Source organism: Meleagris gallopavo, chromosome 1 (assembly GCF_000146605.3).
Source record: "Meleagris gallopavo isolate NT-WF06-2002-E0010 breed Aviagen turkey brand Nicholas breeding stock chromosome 1, Turkey_5.1, whole genome shotgun sequence".
Lineage (NCBI taxonomy): Eukaryota > Metazoa > Chordata > Aves > Galliformes > Phasianidae > Meleagris > Meleagris gallopavo.
Window position 1 is genome coordinate 129,770,530 of NC_015011.2, and position 16,178 is coordinate 129,786,707.

Below are 16,178 nucleotides of genomic sequence, written 5' to 3' on the forward strand. Positions count from 1 at the left end.
TAAAAATGGAAAAAAACAGTATCTTGCACACAAATTAAAATTATTTGATATACTGCAGTACATTGTAAAATCCATGTGGGTTTTTTTGCCCAGTCAAGTAAAACTTTAAAGCCTTACCCAGGTAACAATGCAATCCAGAAAATCTACTTTTGAACCTCTGCTCACACATGGAACAGCAGTTTTGCTTCTCACCTCTTGGTAATCTGAGTAGGATCCTGCAGGCCTGGATCCAGCTCAAAGATCTCGTTATCCAGTAGCCTTCGGAGAGTTACATCTGCCAGCTGCTCCATGATCCGGAATGCCTCAGCGATATTGAGGAACGTGGAGAAATCACGCTCTTTATTTGGTGTAGTGACTCGGACCGTGTCAGTCATGAAGACATTGGAAGTTCTCTCCAACTTCTGGACCTCAACCCAAGGAATGATGAGTTTCACTGCCATTGCAGAAAGACGAAAAGTCAACTAGAAATTCTCGTTTAAATTGTTCATATTTGTTCATACACAAATTCAGGAAATGCAAACAGCAAAGAGGATAAGCTAATCCTTACAAAGGCCTAGGAAAAGATGAAATGCTTGATACATTTCTTCTCCCTCATTCCCACAGGCTGACTTGTTCAGAATCTCTCCCTCAGAATTTCATCTCTATTCTTAAGAAACATTAGACTGAGGAGTCCTGTCTCTATTGAACCTTTGCTTTTAACTTCTTTAGAAGTCATTTCTGCAGCTTTAATTACTACCAGAAGAAATGGCGGATTTCAAGAGTAGGGAGGAAAAAAGGGATAGGGCTTGTAACCTTGCAAAAGTAAAGTTTTAGGCAGTTAGGAAACCTATTCCAATTATATACACAGTATTTTAAAATTAAAATAAAGGTAACTTCCCTGAAAAATAAGTTTTTGTACACTAATTTCTTTTGTAAAGTTTACATACTACTATAAACAGGGTGTCAAAGAAAACCGCCTAGGCATTGGGATCTTCCTGTTCTAGTTACTTTTTACTTAAAAAACGCACTGGCAAGTTTTGCCATAAACATTAAATGCATTTTAAGTTGCTTACAAAAAAGAAAAAGTACAGGACATAGTTCTCCACACTTAAACACTCTGTCAAATCATATAAATACAAAGAAAAGAATCAGCTTATTTTAGACAGCCACTAAAAGACGCTACTTGCCTCTCATACAAATCTCCGGGTAGAAATTAGTCTGGAAAGAACTCTAAAATAGATTAAACTTCTACCTAACTGTTGGGTGCTTCCCAGCATTCCACATGCCAATAAACATCAAGGCTACATCTCCTAACATCCCTAGCTGGTCTCCTGATGCCAATAAAGTAATAAAAAGGCAGTAATAACGAGCATTGTCATGTATATATGACACTTATCCGCAATTGTTAATTATATAAGCAGCCACTCTCAGCAAGTTTTCTGTATTAAAAGAACCACAGCTGTCGAGATTATTTGCAGGTTAAAGTTTTTCTTACTTAAATAAAGCACAGCTGCGTCAACACACACAAACTGTTGCAAATGGTCACAAAGTCATCTGCATCGGCACAGCCAAGGGAAGAAAGATTATAGAGTGCTGTAGCAATAGCACTATTGTTCAGGCAGGTCAGGAGCAAACAGGCTGTGCAGTGTTTCTTGTCACAGAAACAGCAGACTGTAATAGGCCCCGACTTCTGACGGAAAGGTACAAAGTCTTCAAAGTTTTAGCAAAACAAAAGTGTAACTAAAAAATGTAAAGAGACCCTGGCATGTCCTTGCAAGAAACCTGACAGGCAAATCCTACTGAGTTCTGCAAATACTTTAAAAACTTAGCTAAAAGGAGACTTGTCTTGAAAATATGTTCCATGTAGTCTATGCTCACATAAATTTTATGACAAGCTGAAAACAGGTTCCAGTACTGCATTCCAAGTCATTTCAACAAAAAATAAAACATGGAGAAGGCAACAGGCTTGCCAGAATCTGAAGACTTAACACTTTTACTATAAAGAGATTTCAGTCTACAATTTGGGGGAATTTTTATAGAGTTAAAACACATAAAAGAACTATTTCTATTGAAACCCTTTTTTTTTTCCCCCAAGGAAGATGGGAAATAGTGCAACAAATGCAATTTATTAGCAATATTTGCTAGACTGGAATTAGCCAGATTTGTGCTTGCTACTTGAAAAAAGGAAAGACAATGAACCATTTGTTCTACTTATGATCAGCAGCAGCCTCTCAAAGAAAAGCAAATATAGCTACAGCAAATATAGCTACGGCAAATTCAGTGTAATACAAGCATTTCATCAATATGACAAAATCCCAGGTTTCAAACAGAAGCAATGATCTTTATCAGAATCAGGGAGCTAGATACCATTTCCACATATAAGACTTCCAATTACTTTTCATTTTACTCTTCCATGCATGGACCACAAAGGTGATGCCATTGACTGTAACAGTGAACAAACAGCCTATTTTCCATGTTCAAAATGAAAGGTTGCAAACATGTAATTACTTGAGGTTGGGCTGTTGTTGTTTTGGGTTTTGTGTTTGTTTGTTTTTTGCATTTTCACAATGAGTTATTATAAAAAAAAGTTACTTCTTCTTAAAGAATACAGTGCGCAATTGTACTTCAAGTATCATTTAATGATCTATGATATTGCAGAAACAAAACTTTTGGAACAGTACAAAGGATTTTTATCTCTGCTTCCTCCTTCCCCCATTATCCAACATTAGTAAGTGTAATTTCTGCATTGCCTGCTTTGGCAGACTGGATATCTCTGCTTAATGAAAGAAAGCCTGCAATGACAGCAAGCAGAAACAGATCACAAAGCATATTGTTTGACACTAAACAGAAAACAAGAAGATCAATCAAGGACTCAGATATCTAGAAACATTGCTATGGTCTTCCAGGCAAAATTCAGCTTCTGTATTTACAAGGCATACCATTATTTTAAATCTAACTCTGCTTGCCACCTTTTGCAGATATGACAAAATAACTGGCATGAAATGAAGTATGAAGAAAAAGGACCCCTAACTCTAGGCGTGTCCTTCTGTGCTTTAAGTTGGGGGCCTCAGGAAAGCTGGGGAGGGATTTTTTATGAGGGCATGTAGCAACAGGACAAGGGGAAATGGCTTTAAACTGGAAGAGAGCAGATTTAGACTATATAATCAGGAAGAAATTCTTTACTGAGGGTGAGGGTGGTGAGACACTGGAACTGGTTACCCAGAGAAGTTGTGGATGCCCTCTCCCTGGAAGCATTCAAGGCCAGGCTGATGGGGCTTTGAGCAACCTGGTCTAGTGGAAGGTGTTCCTGCCTACAGCAGGGGGTTGGAACTAGGTGATCTGAAAGGTTCTTTCCAACCCAACACATTCTATGATTCTAAGTTTTCACAATCACCACTTCCTATCTTTTATCTTTCCTACATTTGCACTAGTGCACCAGTAAACAGTACAGCTTCCCTAACCGCTAATTCTTGTCATAGTCACGGCAGTGTAGGTCGATACTACCGTGCTCACTACAGCAGGATGGCGAGGACTCAGGGCAGCAGCAGTGTCACTGCTGTGTTTCCTGTTCTATTTTCAGCCTCGCAGCAGCCTCACGCACTCCTAGCACCGCGTTCTCTCCCCCAGGCAGCGCTTCCTTTCCTTCCTCACCGCCCGACCCCGCGCTCAGCGGTGCTGGCGGCGATGTGCTCCCATCAGCTCTCGGCTGACTGTTTGCAGCACTAAAACCAGCTGTTGAAGCTGTAGGAGGTCTGGTACATTTTAAGACTGCTTCACATGAAGGAGAAAGAAAAAAAAAAAAAAAAGGGAATGGAGAGTAACTGTAACTGCAAACTCGTGTTCTCATTTTTATTACCAGATTAATGCTAAAATATAAACACAAAGGAAGAAGTAAAACGCAAATTAAACAGGATCTTTCATCTGAATAATAAAAATCTCAGGGAAGAATTACACTTTTCATAAAAATCCCAACTCGTTTTGCATTTCAAAGCAGTTCTGTTTATCTCTCTCCACAGTGCTAGATTTCTTACATATTTACACTTACATTCTTTGCCCAGGAAGAAGGAATAAAAACAGAGATGATTGATACTCAAATAAAGCCAGCCTTGCCGAGGAACTTTTCCTTTCCAACAGCAACAAGAATAATAGGTGATCAGCTTCTCTGCTTCAGGAAAATTAAATCTGGACTCAAATTTCACCAGGGCTTCTCGGAACTTTTCAGGGTCTTCCTCCTGCTCGGCGAGCTTACTGCTCGTTTCCTCTGCAATCAGTGCCTGATTCAATAAGAAGATAACAGATGATAAACCTACAGTATTCGCATTCAAGCAAGTTACTACAAGCTTATCATTCAAATTTTAATAACACAACTCCTTCTGAAAGAAGAAATTCAAGCTGATTTGCCATTTTCACAAACGGATACATTTCTGCAGTGGTTGCATCTCGCATACACTCTGCACGCCTCCAGATCAAGACTCTCAGCTGTGGTTTTTCCTGGGATTTTGTTTGTGGGGTGTTCTGTGTTTTGGAGTTTTTTTTGTGTGTTTTTGTTGTCATTGTTGTCGCCATTGTTCTATTTTGGTTTTGCCTGTTTTTCTTTTACTTTTTCAGTACGTCTGGAAAAATCACCTACTTATAGTTCATGATCACTGGATTCTGCTGCATACAGAGGAAAGATACAATAACAATTTTGTATGCTGATCAGTTCTGTTTTCCTACAAAGAAGACATGCAGTCAGATGTCGGTAAGTTGTAACACGTTCTGAACTACTAAACATGTGATTTCAAGAACATCTCCGTGGATATAATTCAACGTTGAGAATTTTAACAGTGATGTTACAACAAATGAGTTAAACAGAAGACGAAGTCCAGCACCTGAGTTTAACATTAAGTAATGAAACCTGAAGAATTTTAAATATTCCCCGTGCTAGGCAATCAGCCGCCACAACATTATCAACAGAGATTAATTTTATTTGAACCTGTCAGTGTACTTAGATATGTGATCTGTGCCAGGAGAAGGCCTCCGCACCACGAACAGAAGCAGGCACAGCAAGTTTAAACGTTCAGCAAGGTGCAGCACATCAAAATTGCTCTTTTAAAAAAGCAAGATAAATGCTAAGGTTTACGCAGTGATGTATTGTGCTTCCTTCCCCATTTCAGAAACCACTGAGATCACAGCAGCAGGGTTGAAATTTGTCAGAAACATTATATTCCCACCAATTTTCCAGAACAAAACAGTGGATATGGAGAGAGAGCATCACTCTAACTGAGAAGAAGGCTGCAGCAAGATCTCAGTTACAGTGGTCCCCAGCAGACCTGCAGCACTGCCAGCCCTTGGAGCGTGTGTTTTATTAGAAGGAGAGCACAGGATGCCAAGCTTTCCAAGTTTCAGTGCACATGCCATTGTTATTTTAAATCTGTTCCTCATCACCTAGTTCCTCTATCCTTAAAATTCTACCTATGCCTTTCTAAAAAGATGCCCATTCAGACACCCGGCAGCTAGCTAGAGGCGTCACTGCAGTCACTGGCCATGATGTTGACACCTTGCAAAACCCAGGGTGATTTCCATGCCGAATTCTTAGGAAGAGAGTCCAAGAGAGCAGCATGACAGCCTCACAGCTCCAGTTCTCTGGGCAGAGGCCAGCTCTGCACCAGAGGACAGCTGTCCTTATGCACTGGAGACAACCTCACTGTCCACGTGGCAGCAGCTTCTGCCATCTGACTGCTAATGCTTAACGGAAAACAACAGGTCATAACTGTTCTCTAACCATCACACAGAAACTGTCCAAATGACCGGCATCCTTTTGACTGTGTGACAGAAAAGATAGTTTTCATCTCGCATCAGATCAAGGTGAACTTGTTTAGAAGTCGTGTCATGGGTAAGACCACCAGTGAGGAGCCTTCTCAGGCAGGAGGTCCCCTTGGAGGCACAGTCAGCACTGCCAAGCCAATAATGAGACTTAGCCAAAAGAAGACCTAGGAGTCACTGCTCTACAAGAAACCACTACCTATAGAGTCACTGTGTGAAAATACGATGGCATAAACACTTTCTTGCTTCTTACAAGCCTGGATGGAAACAAATCAATAAGACTACAGATATGCAGAAGTAAAATAATTGAACATAAACAAGAAAAATTTGGTAGATTTGGTGATTAACTGCATTTAGAATGAACACTAGCTGGATCAGCACACTCAACTAAAAAACAGTATTAAGATGAACAAAGACAAATATATGAATAACTTCCTGCAACTAATTGGACAAAAGTAAGACAGTTTCCCTACCTTTACTTTCCCCTTGACAAAACTAACAATATCTTCTTTATTGTCAAAAACAGACAAAGTATGGAGCAAGTTTTGTTCCAGCCACTCCCAGTGCTGATTTATCTCCTCGGCAGTGGCACCTAAAAAGGTAAAAAGTAATGAATTAAAATTCAACCTATAAAATAAAGTTGAAAGGAAGAAAAAACTGAAAATAATAAAATGCATTGTTACTTAAGTTCACTTTGAGAAACTGAACTTTCAACCTCAGAACTGTTGGTAGCAAACAGGACAAAAAGGTCTAATTTGTAACAGTATACTTAGAGAAAAACAAAAAACTCATTGTTTTAGGAAAATAGTTTTAGTGTTTTTATCTTTATCTTCTCAAACATTCTCAGCCAGCAAATGCTGCATTAAAAGTCAAAGCAGAAAAACCAGCAAAACCTCTTACTGGTCTGTTAGAAGACAGCTTATTTTGACACAGCATTCCATAAGCAGCCACTGTAAACTACTGTTATATGTCTTATTCCCAGAAGTCCCTGATTGTCCTTTCTCCCTTTGTACGCACATGCACACACACACACTTGCCACACAGGCATGCATACATGACATGATCCTACTTGAAAAGTTGTTTGCAATAATTAAAGAACCTAAAAATGAATGGAGTTGGATTCAACAACACCTACAGGGTCTACAAGAGCATCTTTTCAAGGTTTAGGGAAGAAAATTGGTGAACAGAAAATCACTGAAAAATAAAGTTTTTCAAATGTAATGTGTTCTCTCTAAGTCCAGAAATAATATTTTAGTTATTACATTACCTATTTGTTTTGGCTCTTTCTGCTTGAAACTGAACTGCTTATCATTATGACAGGAGAGTTAGAGCAAGAGAGGTGACACAGAGGACAATTAAGGGAAAATATGGCTACTCTATTGGTCAATGGTTAAATGTTGTATGTAAAAAGAGTGCAGCCAGTTGCTCTTCTTATGCCTTACTTATGAAAGAAAGGAGAAAAGTAGTTTGATGTAAGAGACATGTAAAGCATAGAGGAATATCCTTATAAAATCAATCTCAGACAGAAAACTTGTCTCAAAATTGTATTTGTGTGTACCTCAGAAATGCATCACATTGCCCCCACAACAACAACAACAACAACAAAAGACAAATTGAGCTACGAGTTTTCCACCCTCCTCTGCTCTGTTTTCCACAAAGAATGCCAACTGGCAGGAAAACTTTCCAAGCTTTAACTTCCTTGACAGGAAGGTCTTGTGATGGAACTTCATAAATATCATTAATCAAGGTTAGATATCAAAAAAAAAAAAAAAAAAAATACAAGAAAGAAGAGAACCTCAAATGGCCTTTTTGTAAGGAAAACGAATTGTGTCAATTGTTAAGGACACCAGAAACATACTTCATTTATATGAAATGTGAAAAAAATATTTCATTTATATTGAAATGGCTGCACAAAGAAAATACTGAGTTAGTTCCCTACGCCTGGGCAAACAAAAAGATACCACCTGTAGGGGAGGGCTGGTGGGTTGTCTCTTGGAAAAATCAAAGATACCTCACTTAGCTGATCTCTGTGGTTCTCTTTTGCCCACAAGTCTTCTGAAGTATTACATGGATGAAGACAAGGCCTGCGGGTCAGGCATTTTTTTTTCCCCTAGTGGTATCAGATGATTAACCATCTGGACTGAAACATCTCTGCCACAACAGGCATGCTGGGCATGGATCAGACTTCCCAGCAGCCCTCAGAGGTTTGCAAAAGTCTGTAACACAGATATGACCCTTACGCATAAATTATAATTTCATCCTACAGCTCCTGGAGCACAGGACCGCCAACATACAATTGGAAAATGTCATCTTAATTAACTGCCTAATGGTATGATGGCTATCCCTAATGCAGTTACACTTGGAGACTGGAAGGAGCTGCTGGAGCTGCTCCTTTTCTACATAGCAGGAACTTAATTTGACCTGCTGCTCCTTCCAAATCCAGTAACAAAACCCTGTTTGCACAGAGCAAACAGCCCAGCCAGGGCAGAGCTGGGAAACCAGTAACAGCCACTTCTGCGGCCTTGGGGAGAAAGAAGTCCCTTGCGGAGCTCCAGCTTTCTAAGAAAAGGGTCAGGTCGTGCTGTTCCTCCATCTGCTGTTGCCAAAGTCCATTCTCCCCACTCACTTCAGGGTTTCACAACAGAGATATTATTCAGAAACAGCTCCTGCTACCATGGTTCTTAATTTCCATGCAGCTCTCACAGCGGCGTACGCGTCATGCCCTTATGGCATACAAAACAGATCCCTCTGCCTTCCACCTCATTACTGCAAATCTCATTTTCTCAGTGCTGAGTATTGATTTAAGAAAGCAAAAGAGAATTTTAGAGAACAGTAATCAAATAAGTTTATCTCAGCAAAATCCTTAACTGTTCCAACCAGTCAAGCTTTTGAGTTGTAGTTGCTTTAATATAAAAAACTTTTGGGTGCAAATACACAGATTGCCCCTTTCATTTGAAGGACTGCAATATCAAAAATCATCAACAACATGTCAACATTTACCTTGGCTAACTATTTCATGGCTTGATCCATGTAAGAAACGAAAGCAAAACACGTGCTGTCAATATCAATGCTAAGATTTCAGAGAGTGGAGAAAAGATAAGAACTGCCCTGCAGACTGCGTAAGCAAGGACAGAGTGAGTTTAAACACTGGCATTTAACACGCCCTAGTAAGGCTGCTGCAATTCACATCCATATCAATTTCCTGAAGATGGGTTTGACTTTCAAAAGTTGCAGAAACACTGTAAAATGGATTAGTGCACAGCAGAGCCAGCTACTAGACATCTTCCTTGGCAACTCTATTTATTACCTACTTCAGGTAGCACTTTCTCAGTGTCCAAGTTATATTTCATTATAATCAAGTGTTGTAAGATATTTCACAGGCAGTGAGCAGAAGACAAGACAGATGAAAGCCAAGACTACACAGTTTCTTTCTGTAAGCAACTATGACTACCATACAAAAAGATATGCATATGAATTGAATTATAGCTTTGCAAGAGACAAAGAAAAATAATGGAAAACAACCTCACCTAAGCAAGCTTTCTATTGAAACATTTCCCTAGTTAGCACTTTTTCACAATCAATATCTGGATTCTAACTGAAGGTTAATTAGATAGTTACGTGAGCTGTAGCCAAGAACTTCACACCTGCACACGACCAGCTGGGGTTACCTTGAGTTTCTTGGACATGCAGGTGCTGAGCATGCTCACATTTTTTTTGTATGTGACTCACCAATAGCTATGGCCCAGTAAACTTCTGATCCGTTCAGTAACTCACCACATGCAATGGCAGAGTAAACCTGTGAGCCTGGGACTTGCAGTAAGATTCTGAAGGGAGCAACACGCGCATTGGAATCCAGAACAGCGTCCAGGGCACCCACCAAGCGACCTGCAGTCATGCAAAGAGAAAAGTAGGAGAAAAGAGCATTAGCACCAACCTTCACTGCCACCAGTTCTGAAGCCTGCAAGTCTTTCCATGTCTAAAACCAGAAAATCAAAACACAGAGCATGACGATAACAGTTCTGCCCATGTTTTAAGCTGCAACTTGCAGTTACTCAAAATGCAAGATGCAAACCAGATTAGACGATCAAACACATGAGAAGTATTTTGTGCTTCTGGTTCTGCCTCATGTATACGTATATCATCACAGAACTACGGTGAAGACCTGAGGGAGCCCAAAGAAATTACTGTTCCAGCCACTGTTCTCAAGCTGGATAAAAGAACCTGTGCCATAAATAGTATTTGTCTAACCTGTTCTTCAAAACCTCCCACAACCAAGGTGTAACTGCCTCCCCAACAGACTGCTACCAATAGTGTCAGGATGTATTCTTACAGCAAAAACAAACAAACCAACTAACCACCACAAACTTAAACCTTCCTGGTGGAAATGAATCCTGCTCCCCAGAACACAAAGAATAATTGGCCAAAGTTTTTGATGTTAATACTCGATAAACTCAAAAAGCATCAACATCATTTGCCACTGTTTCACAATTTCTCTTGTTCCAGATGAACCCCAGTTGACCCATCTCTTCCTTACAGGTCATAGTTTTCAAACATTTCATTGCTCTCGCATAACACTCAGAACCAGACACAATGTTTGCTAATAGTCAGTTCTCAGCTGTATGAAGATCGGAAAATCACCTCCTATATTTTGCATACCCACAACTGTACCCAAATAGGCTTGCAGCAGTATCCCATTCTAAATTGGCACTTGATTTAAATACAATGCAAAGCTACATTTTCCCTTTACACATTTAACTTTTCCAACCAAAACTCTGTATTTATAGTTGTATTTTTGCTCTTTTACCATCAATCCAAAACAAAACTAATTGTTCTCAGTCTCCAGAAGTTTTGCCAGCCCTTTGTAATTGTGTTCACCAGTCCATCATGTAAGTGACTAATGGAAACAATAAAATAAGACCTACAAAGTCCTACTCTGAAGTACCACCTCACTTGGACAAAAAAAAAAAAACAAAACAAAACAAAACAAAACAAAAAAAAACACAGAAAACTGACTACAGCACAACAAAATAGCACTGCAGCAACTTTCTTGTCTAGGAGGTGTAAGAATCCCATAGGAAGCAGTGTCAAAAACCTTCCAAAAGCAAAAATAATTACACCAACTACTTCCTTCTTGTGTTCACACACACTGGTCATGCCACCAAAACTAAGCAGAAGTTGGACACTGGTATGTTTTAAAACTACACTGTGAGAAACGTGAGAGACTATTCAGCTCCTCAAGAGACAATAGCCATGTGTTTAAAACGGAGACCTGAATTTGAAGACTATTTTATATTATACCAGAAAATGCAAAATGCCCTCTCAAAAAATAAAAGTAAAAAGAATCATCCATGTATAAAAGGTAGCAACGTATCCACACTCACAGAAAACACAGCATCAGCTTCAGCGTGCAGTCTTCAAAATGGCTGGATGAAAGCCAGTAAGACAGCATCAAACGATGCAGAGAACAATACTACGATTTAACTTCCAAACTTCAAAAGACTTGAGACATTGCATGAAAGAAAAAGAAGAAACTTATGAAGTGCTGCGCATGATTTCCCCTGGTGATAGATCTAGGAGAAGAATTTCTTTTAAATTTGACTGAGGTAACTAGAAAAACTCAACTAACAGTGCTATGAAAATCCCAAAAGAACACTTAACAAACATCTGATTGGTGAAGTAATTGTTTTCAGAAACTATGAAAAAAGCTATGGAAGTACACAAGGAGCTGCAAAACTGTACTTCTTAGTCTGCACAGAATTAATTCCTTTTTCTGTTCCTGAAAAACTGACGAGAAAAAACAATTCCTCTTCTCATTGCCTACTTCTGCTTACAATTTCTATCTTGCTTATCAACTATCACACACAAAAAAGTTTACCTCCTTCAACTGAGAACCATACAATTAAAAATCTTGCTCCTGTCCCTGCTGTCTCAGCCACCATCTCTTTCAAACACCCGGAAGGTTTTTGTTGGGGAACAGTAAAGGGGAGCACTGCCCAAGGAGGGCAAGCAAGCCGGAACCTCAGTGTATAAGTGCCATAACATATAAAGGAGAAACTGAGGGTCAGTGGGATGGAACTTCTAAGGATGCATTTTCTAGGGCATAAAAGGACACAACACTCATAAGCACATCCAAGTTGGATATGGTAATCTAGTGGAAATTATACAATCAGCATGTCTTTGGTGCACACACTGATGTTAGGAAGAAGCAGATCTTTCTCACAGGTAGCAGGAAAACCATTTATATCTCTAGGACAGTCAAAAATTAGAAGGATTCAGAAACAGAGGAAAAGAGACAACTGTTACACAGGCTTCCTTCCCAAAATTCCTTGTTAGCGATATTTTGTTTTGTTTTGTTTTTTTCCACTCTCTGTGGGACAAGACTTGGGGAAGAAACTTTAACTCGAAAGTATTGCTTTGCCCTTAACAAGCTGCTCCACCAGCTCCTCATCAACTTTTTGACCTCCCAGGATGCAGAACTACTTCAGGGAAGCAGTGAATGTTGCATTGACTGCACAGACCGATTTGAAGGGTCGGCTATAGAGCACCAAGAGAACATCTTGGGTTATTCAAAACGTACAAGGCTCTTCAAACGTAAAGAACACTGCCATGCTAGAATTCAGACACAAATCTCAGGTTTAATGTATGCTTCTAACAGATAGGAGGAGAGGACAGAAGCAAAAAAGGAAACATCTCCACTGAAATGAAATGTTCCACCTCAATAAATCTGATCCCTTTTAGTGGAAAGTCAGACAGTGGGAACATCTGCCTGTTTTTTTATGAAGCAAACCTATACATCAAAATTCCCTACGAATCCCACACCATACACAAGAGCTTTCACTTTATCCCTACTTTTGAAACATCTAACTTTGTGCTTATTTCTCTGCCCTGACATTGGAAATTAGAATACCTCAAAGTAAGGCAAAAGTGCAAATCTATTTTATATGTGCATTATGGATACAATGCCACAAACACACTCAGGTATAAAAAATAGCAAGGAATCTGGGGATCCTTTCCCATTCTGCAACAGATAAGTAGTGTCTCTCTTCTACAGAGGTCAATCTACAACTAAATGGAATGTAAGCAGGATATTGTGAATCGCACAATCAGATTTTACTATCTAAATAAGTTTCAGCTGAATGATGTGGAACAAAACTTTTGACCATTTCTTCAAAGGAAGAAATAAAAAGCTAACTAAGGGCATTTTATAACCAACTGGTTCTCAAATGCACAAAAACATATTTTATTCTTTAAAAATAAGTTTCCTTATACCCCCATAAAAAGATAAAAAGTTCCATTACGAATTATCCTGTCATGCCCATAGCTTACAATCTAGACAAAGAAACATGTTTACAGTAAGTTAATCTAACACCATTTTCTACTAAACATATATCTTTCAGACTAAAAAATGCAGGCTTATTTCCTGAATTGGTGTTAATTATCCACAAGATATTTTGAAAATTCACAGAATCACAGAATATTTTGGGTTGGAAGGGTTCTCACAGACCACCCAGCCCCAAGCCATGGGCAGGGCTGCCCCCCACCAGCTCAGGTTGCCCATGGCCCCATCCAACCTGGTCTTGAGTGTCTCCAGGGATGGGGCACCACAGCTTCTCTGGGCAGCTGTGCCAGGGCCTCACCAACATCAAAAATTCTTTTAAACTTCTGAGAAACTAGATAGTGGGTGATCAGAGCTGAAATCCAATTAAAAACTGAAACTAGTTTAAGAAATAATATCTACTACTTCCATCTTTTAGGACAATACTCAAGAGACAACCCAAGACACTAATAATTTTTTGTACGCTGCTCTGCTAGGTATAAAGACTCTCTCCATAGAACAATGAGAACATCTCTGCTTACCTCCATCATAGTTTAAAAGGCCTGAAGGAGATAACGAAAGGTCTTCTTCATTGAATTGGAAACCAGAACAACTGGGCAGGTATGCAATAAGGCATATTTTACGGTTCACTGTCAAACTGAACCCAACAGATAATACAGGGAGAAGAACACTATAGCACCTGAACCCACATCTGCCTGCAGAGATGCTCAGCAAGAGGCCCCTGGGGACTGCGGGGACTAGTTCAGGACTGTTCAGAAAAGTGACTGGTGGCTATGCTTACCTATATTATGTCAGAGCTCTGTTTTAAGTGCTTACAGTCTCCACTGAATCAGGCTGCATTATCTTCGTTACATAGAAACACCGATGTTGGATTCAAGGATTTAAAAGCAGAATGACAAGCTCTTTCTTCAGAACAAAGTGATAGAGCATGATGCATGTCTCTGAATGTTCAGAGCTCCCTTTTACTGTTGTTTGCTGCTTCTGTTCCCCAACAGATATAGAGGCAGTATGAAAAACAAGCCTGGGCAGCAAAAGCAGCAGCTTGACAAAACATTTTAATCAATAGGAAAACATTCTTACTGCAAAGTGGAAGTAGTCAACAGTGCAGGTTGGTTATGAGCAAACACTGATCTGCAAGGAAAGTTAGCAGCTATAAGCTCAGCTGCTCAGGCATCAGAATTTGGAGGAAAAAAAAGGGCAAATCAGACAATTTGGATTTTTCATAAAAATAAAGTAGGAGCTGCACTACAGCTTGCACACTTGCTGACTGGACAAGCAGACTCTCACTGTGCGGTGATTCAGATGGAATTCAGGAGTCCCCATGTCCATCTGCCTACTCCAGCTGTAGCACAAGGGTGGTCTTCCTGCTTGGGGCAAGATGAAGAGCAGAGGCACCCTGAGAACTACTCCAGCACACCTTCATCCTCATGTCCTGCTCCTTGGCCAGAGCAGCAGTCCATCCCCAAGAGAACAGAGACAGTGCAGGACACTGGGAATGCAGCTACTGCTCACCAGCAGTGCCTCCCAGCAGAACACCTGGGGACTTCCTTACACCTTTCTTAACATCTTAACAAGGTTTTTCTACAAGTTTGAAGCATGCGTGCAGCAGGTTGCTGCTTTCACTTAGATTTTTCTAAAATCTATGTTTTTGTTAGAGAAGAGCTGTCAGTTGCGAAGGTTACTAACAGAACCTTATTGTCTTAGCTTAACACCAGACATTGGCTTTGTTGAATTCTGCTGAATTATGTAAATAGGTTTTGACACAAAGCAGTACCCAGGAGTCAGTCTCTCCCAACAAGCTTCTTTTCACTCTCCAAAATAAAAGTTAACAGAACTTATTTGGATAAGCATGCAAGAAAAAAGGTGAAGGAGGGCTCCTCCAAGTGCTGCAGAAAGACAGTGTTTCCCTTGCAGGGAGTAAGTCTCACAGATCAGCTTGAACATTAGATTTCAGTAGAAGGGCCTAATGCTTCAAGCATTTATTAATCCAGAGAAACTTAAGCACTCAAGTCCTTCAATTACTTCCAACTCATGCTTTTCCAGATCAAACACCGCAACTTAGGTAGGTTTTCCTTCTTCCTCTTTTTATTATTTGTTTACTCTTTGAACCTGGCACATAGAATCACAGGGTTTAAGTACTGCTCCCCAGCCGGAGCGCCAGGTGATATGGCCTCACTCACAGCACACCCTGCCTGTTCTCAAAGCCCCAAAGGCCGCAGAGCTGAAGGCCTAGCCTCTGGCATTGCAAAAAGTACACGTAAAAACAGATTTCTGCCTGAAAACTGTTAGGAACAGGAACGCACAAGCATATAGCCCTGTAAATTACTCAACACAGGCTGCTGCTTTGGGCACTGTGATAAAAAACCACCCCTTGTGTTTCTGACAGATGCTGTAAACAAAGCTAAAGCGAACCAGGCAGTGTTACTTGAACTCTGCCACTAGGCACTCTCAATTACTTTCCTGTTGTCTTCTAGTCTGTTTGGCCTCCGCAACTGAAAAATACAGAGTTACTGTGGCTGCTGACTGGTTTACAGGGTTGCCTAAACTGGTGGTCTGAGCAAAGACAGCCTGGAGCCCTCTCCCCACACACAAGTGCATTCTCACCTTTTGTACAAGGAGAATGAAACAGAGACACAAAAAGCAAACAAACAGAAGGAGCCAAGAGCAGCACATGGGTTTAGATGCGATTGCTGGGCTTGGTGGGGAGCAGTCACAACCTCTGTTGCCAGTGCCTGGGCCATGTGCTCTGCTGGGGAAAAGCCACATGAGCAGGAAAGTTCAAAGCATGTTACACAGAAACATGGGGAAAAAATGAAAGGGAAGAGGAAATCACTTGCCTGTCTGAATTCCAGCTGTGGGCAAGGCTAGATAAAATTTTGACAAGAGTTTAAGCTTTGGGTAAACTATTTGCGTTCTTCTTGTCCTCATGCAAGGTTTTCATAAGGAAGAGCTCTTGGAAACAGAGCCATAAACACAGACTTGGGCACTACGAAGTATCCTTTACTAACACTGTTTTCATGTCATCTTCCTCTCTTCCATTTATTGCATAAGGATTTTT

The 16,178-nt window shown here is 40.2% G+C and overlaps 1 protein-coding gene across 2 annotated transcripts in view; it reads right to left on the reverse strand.

Annotated features, from left to right (window-relative positions):
- The window catches only part of TBC1D8 (TBC1 domain family member 8), a 36,962-nt gene extending 27,268 nt beyond the window's left edge, over positions 1–9,694 (reverse strand). The window contains exons 1-4 of one of the 2 annotated variants that reach the window (XM_031557617.1): positions 9,559–9,694; positions 6,258–6,376; positions 4,025–4,253; positions 193–433 (exon numbers count right to left, since the gene is read on the reverse strand). In XM_031557617.1, the coding sequence (XP_031413477.1) occupies positions 193–433; positions 4,025–4,253; positions 6,258–6,376; positions 9,559–9,679 (710 nt within the window). In that variant the 5' untranslated portion in view covers positions 9,680–9,694. Of the gene's footprint in view, positions 1–192; positions 434–4,024; positions 4,254–6,257; positions 6,377–9,513 lie in introns of both variants that reach the window. The other variant, XM_031557616.1, reaches the window with a different exon arrangement.
- Positions 9,695–16,178: the final 6,484 nt, after the last annotated feature.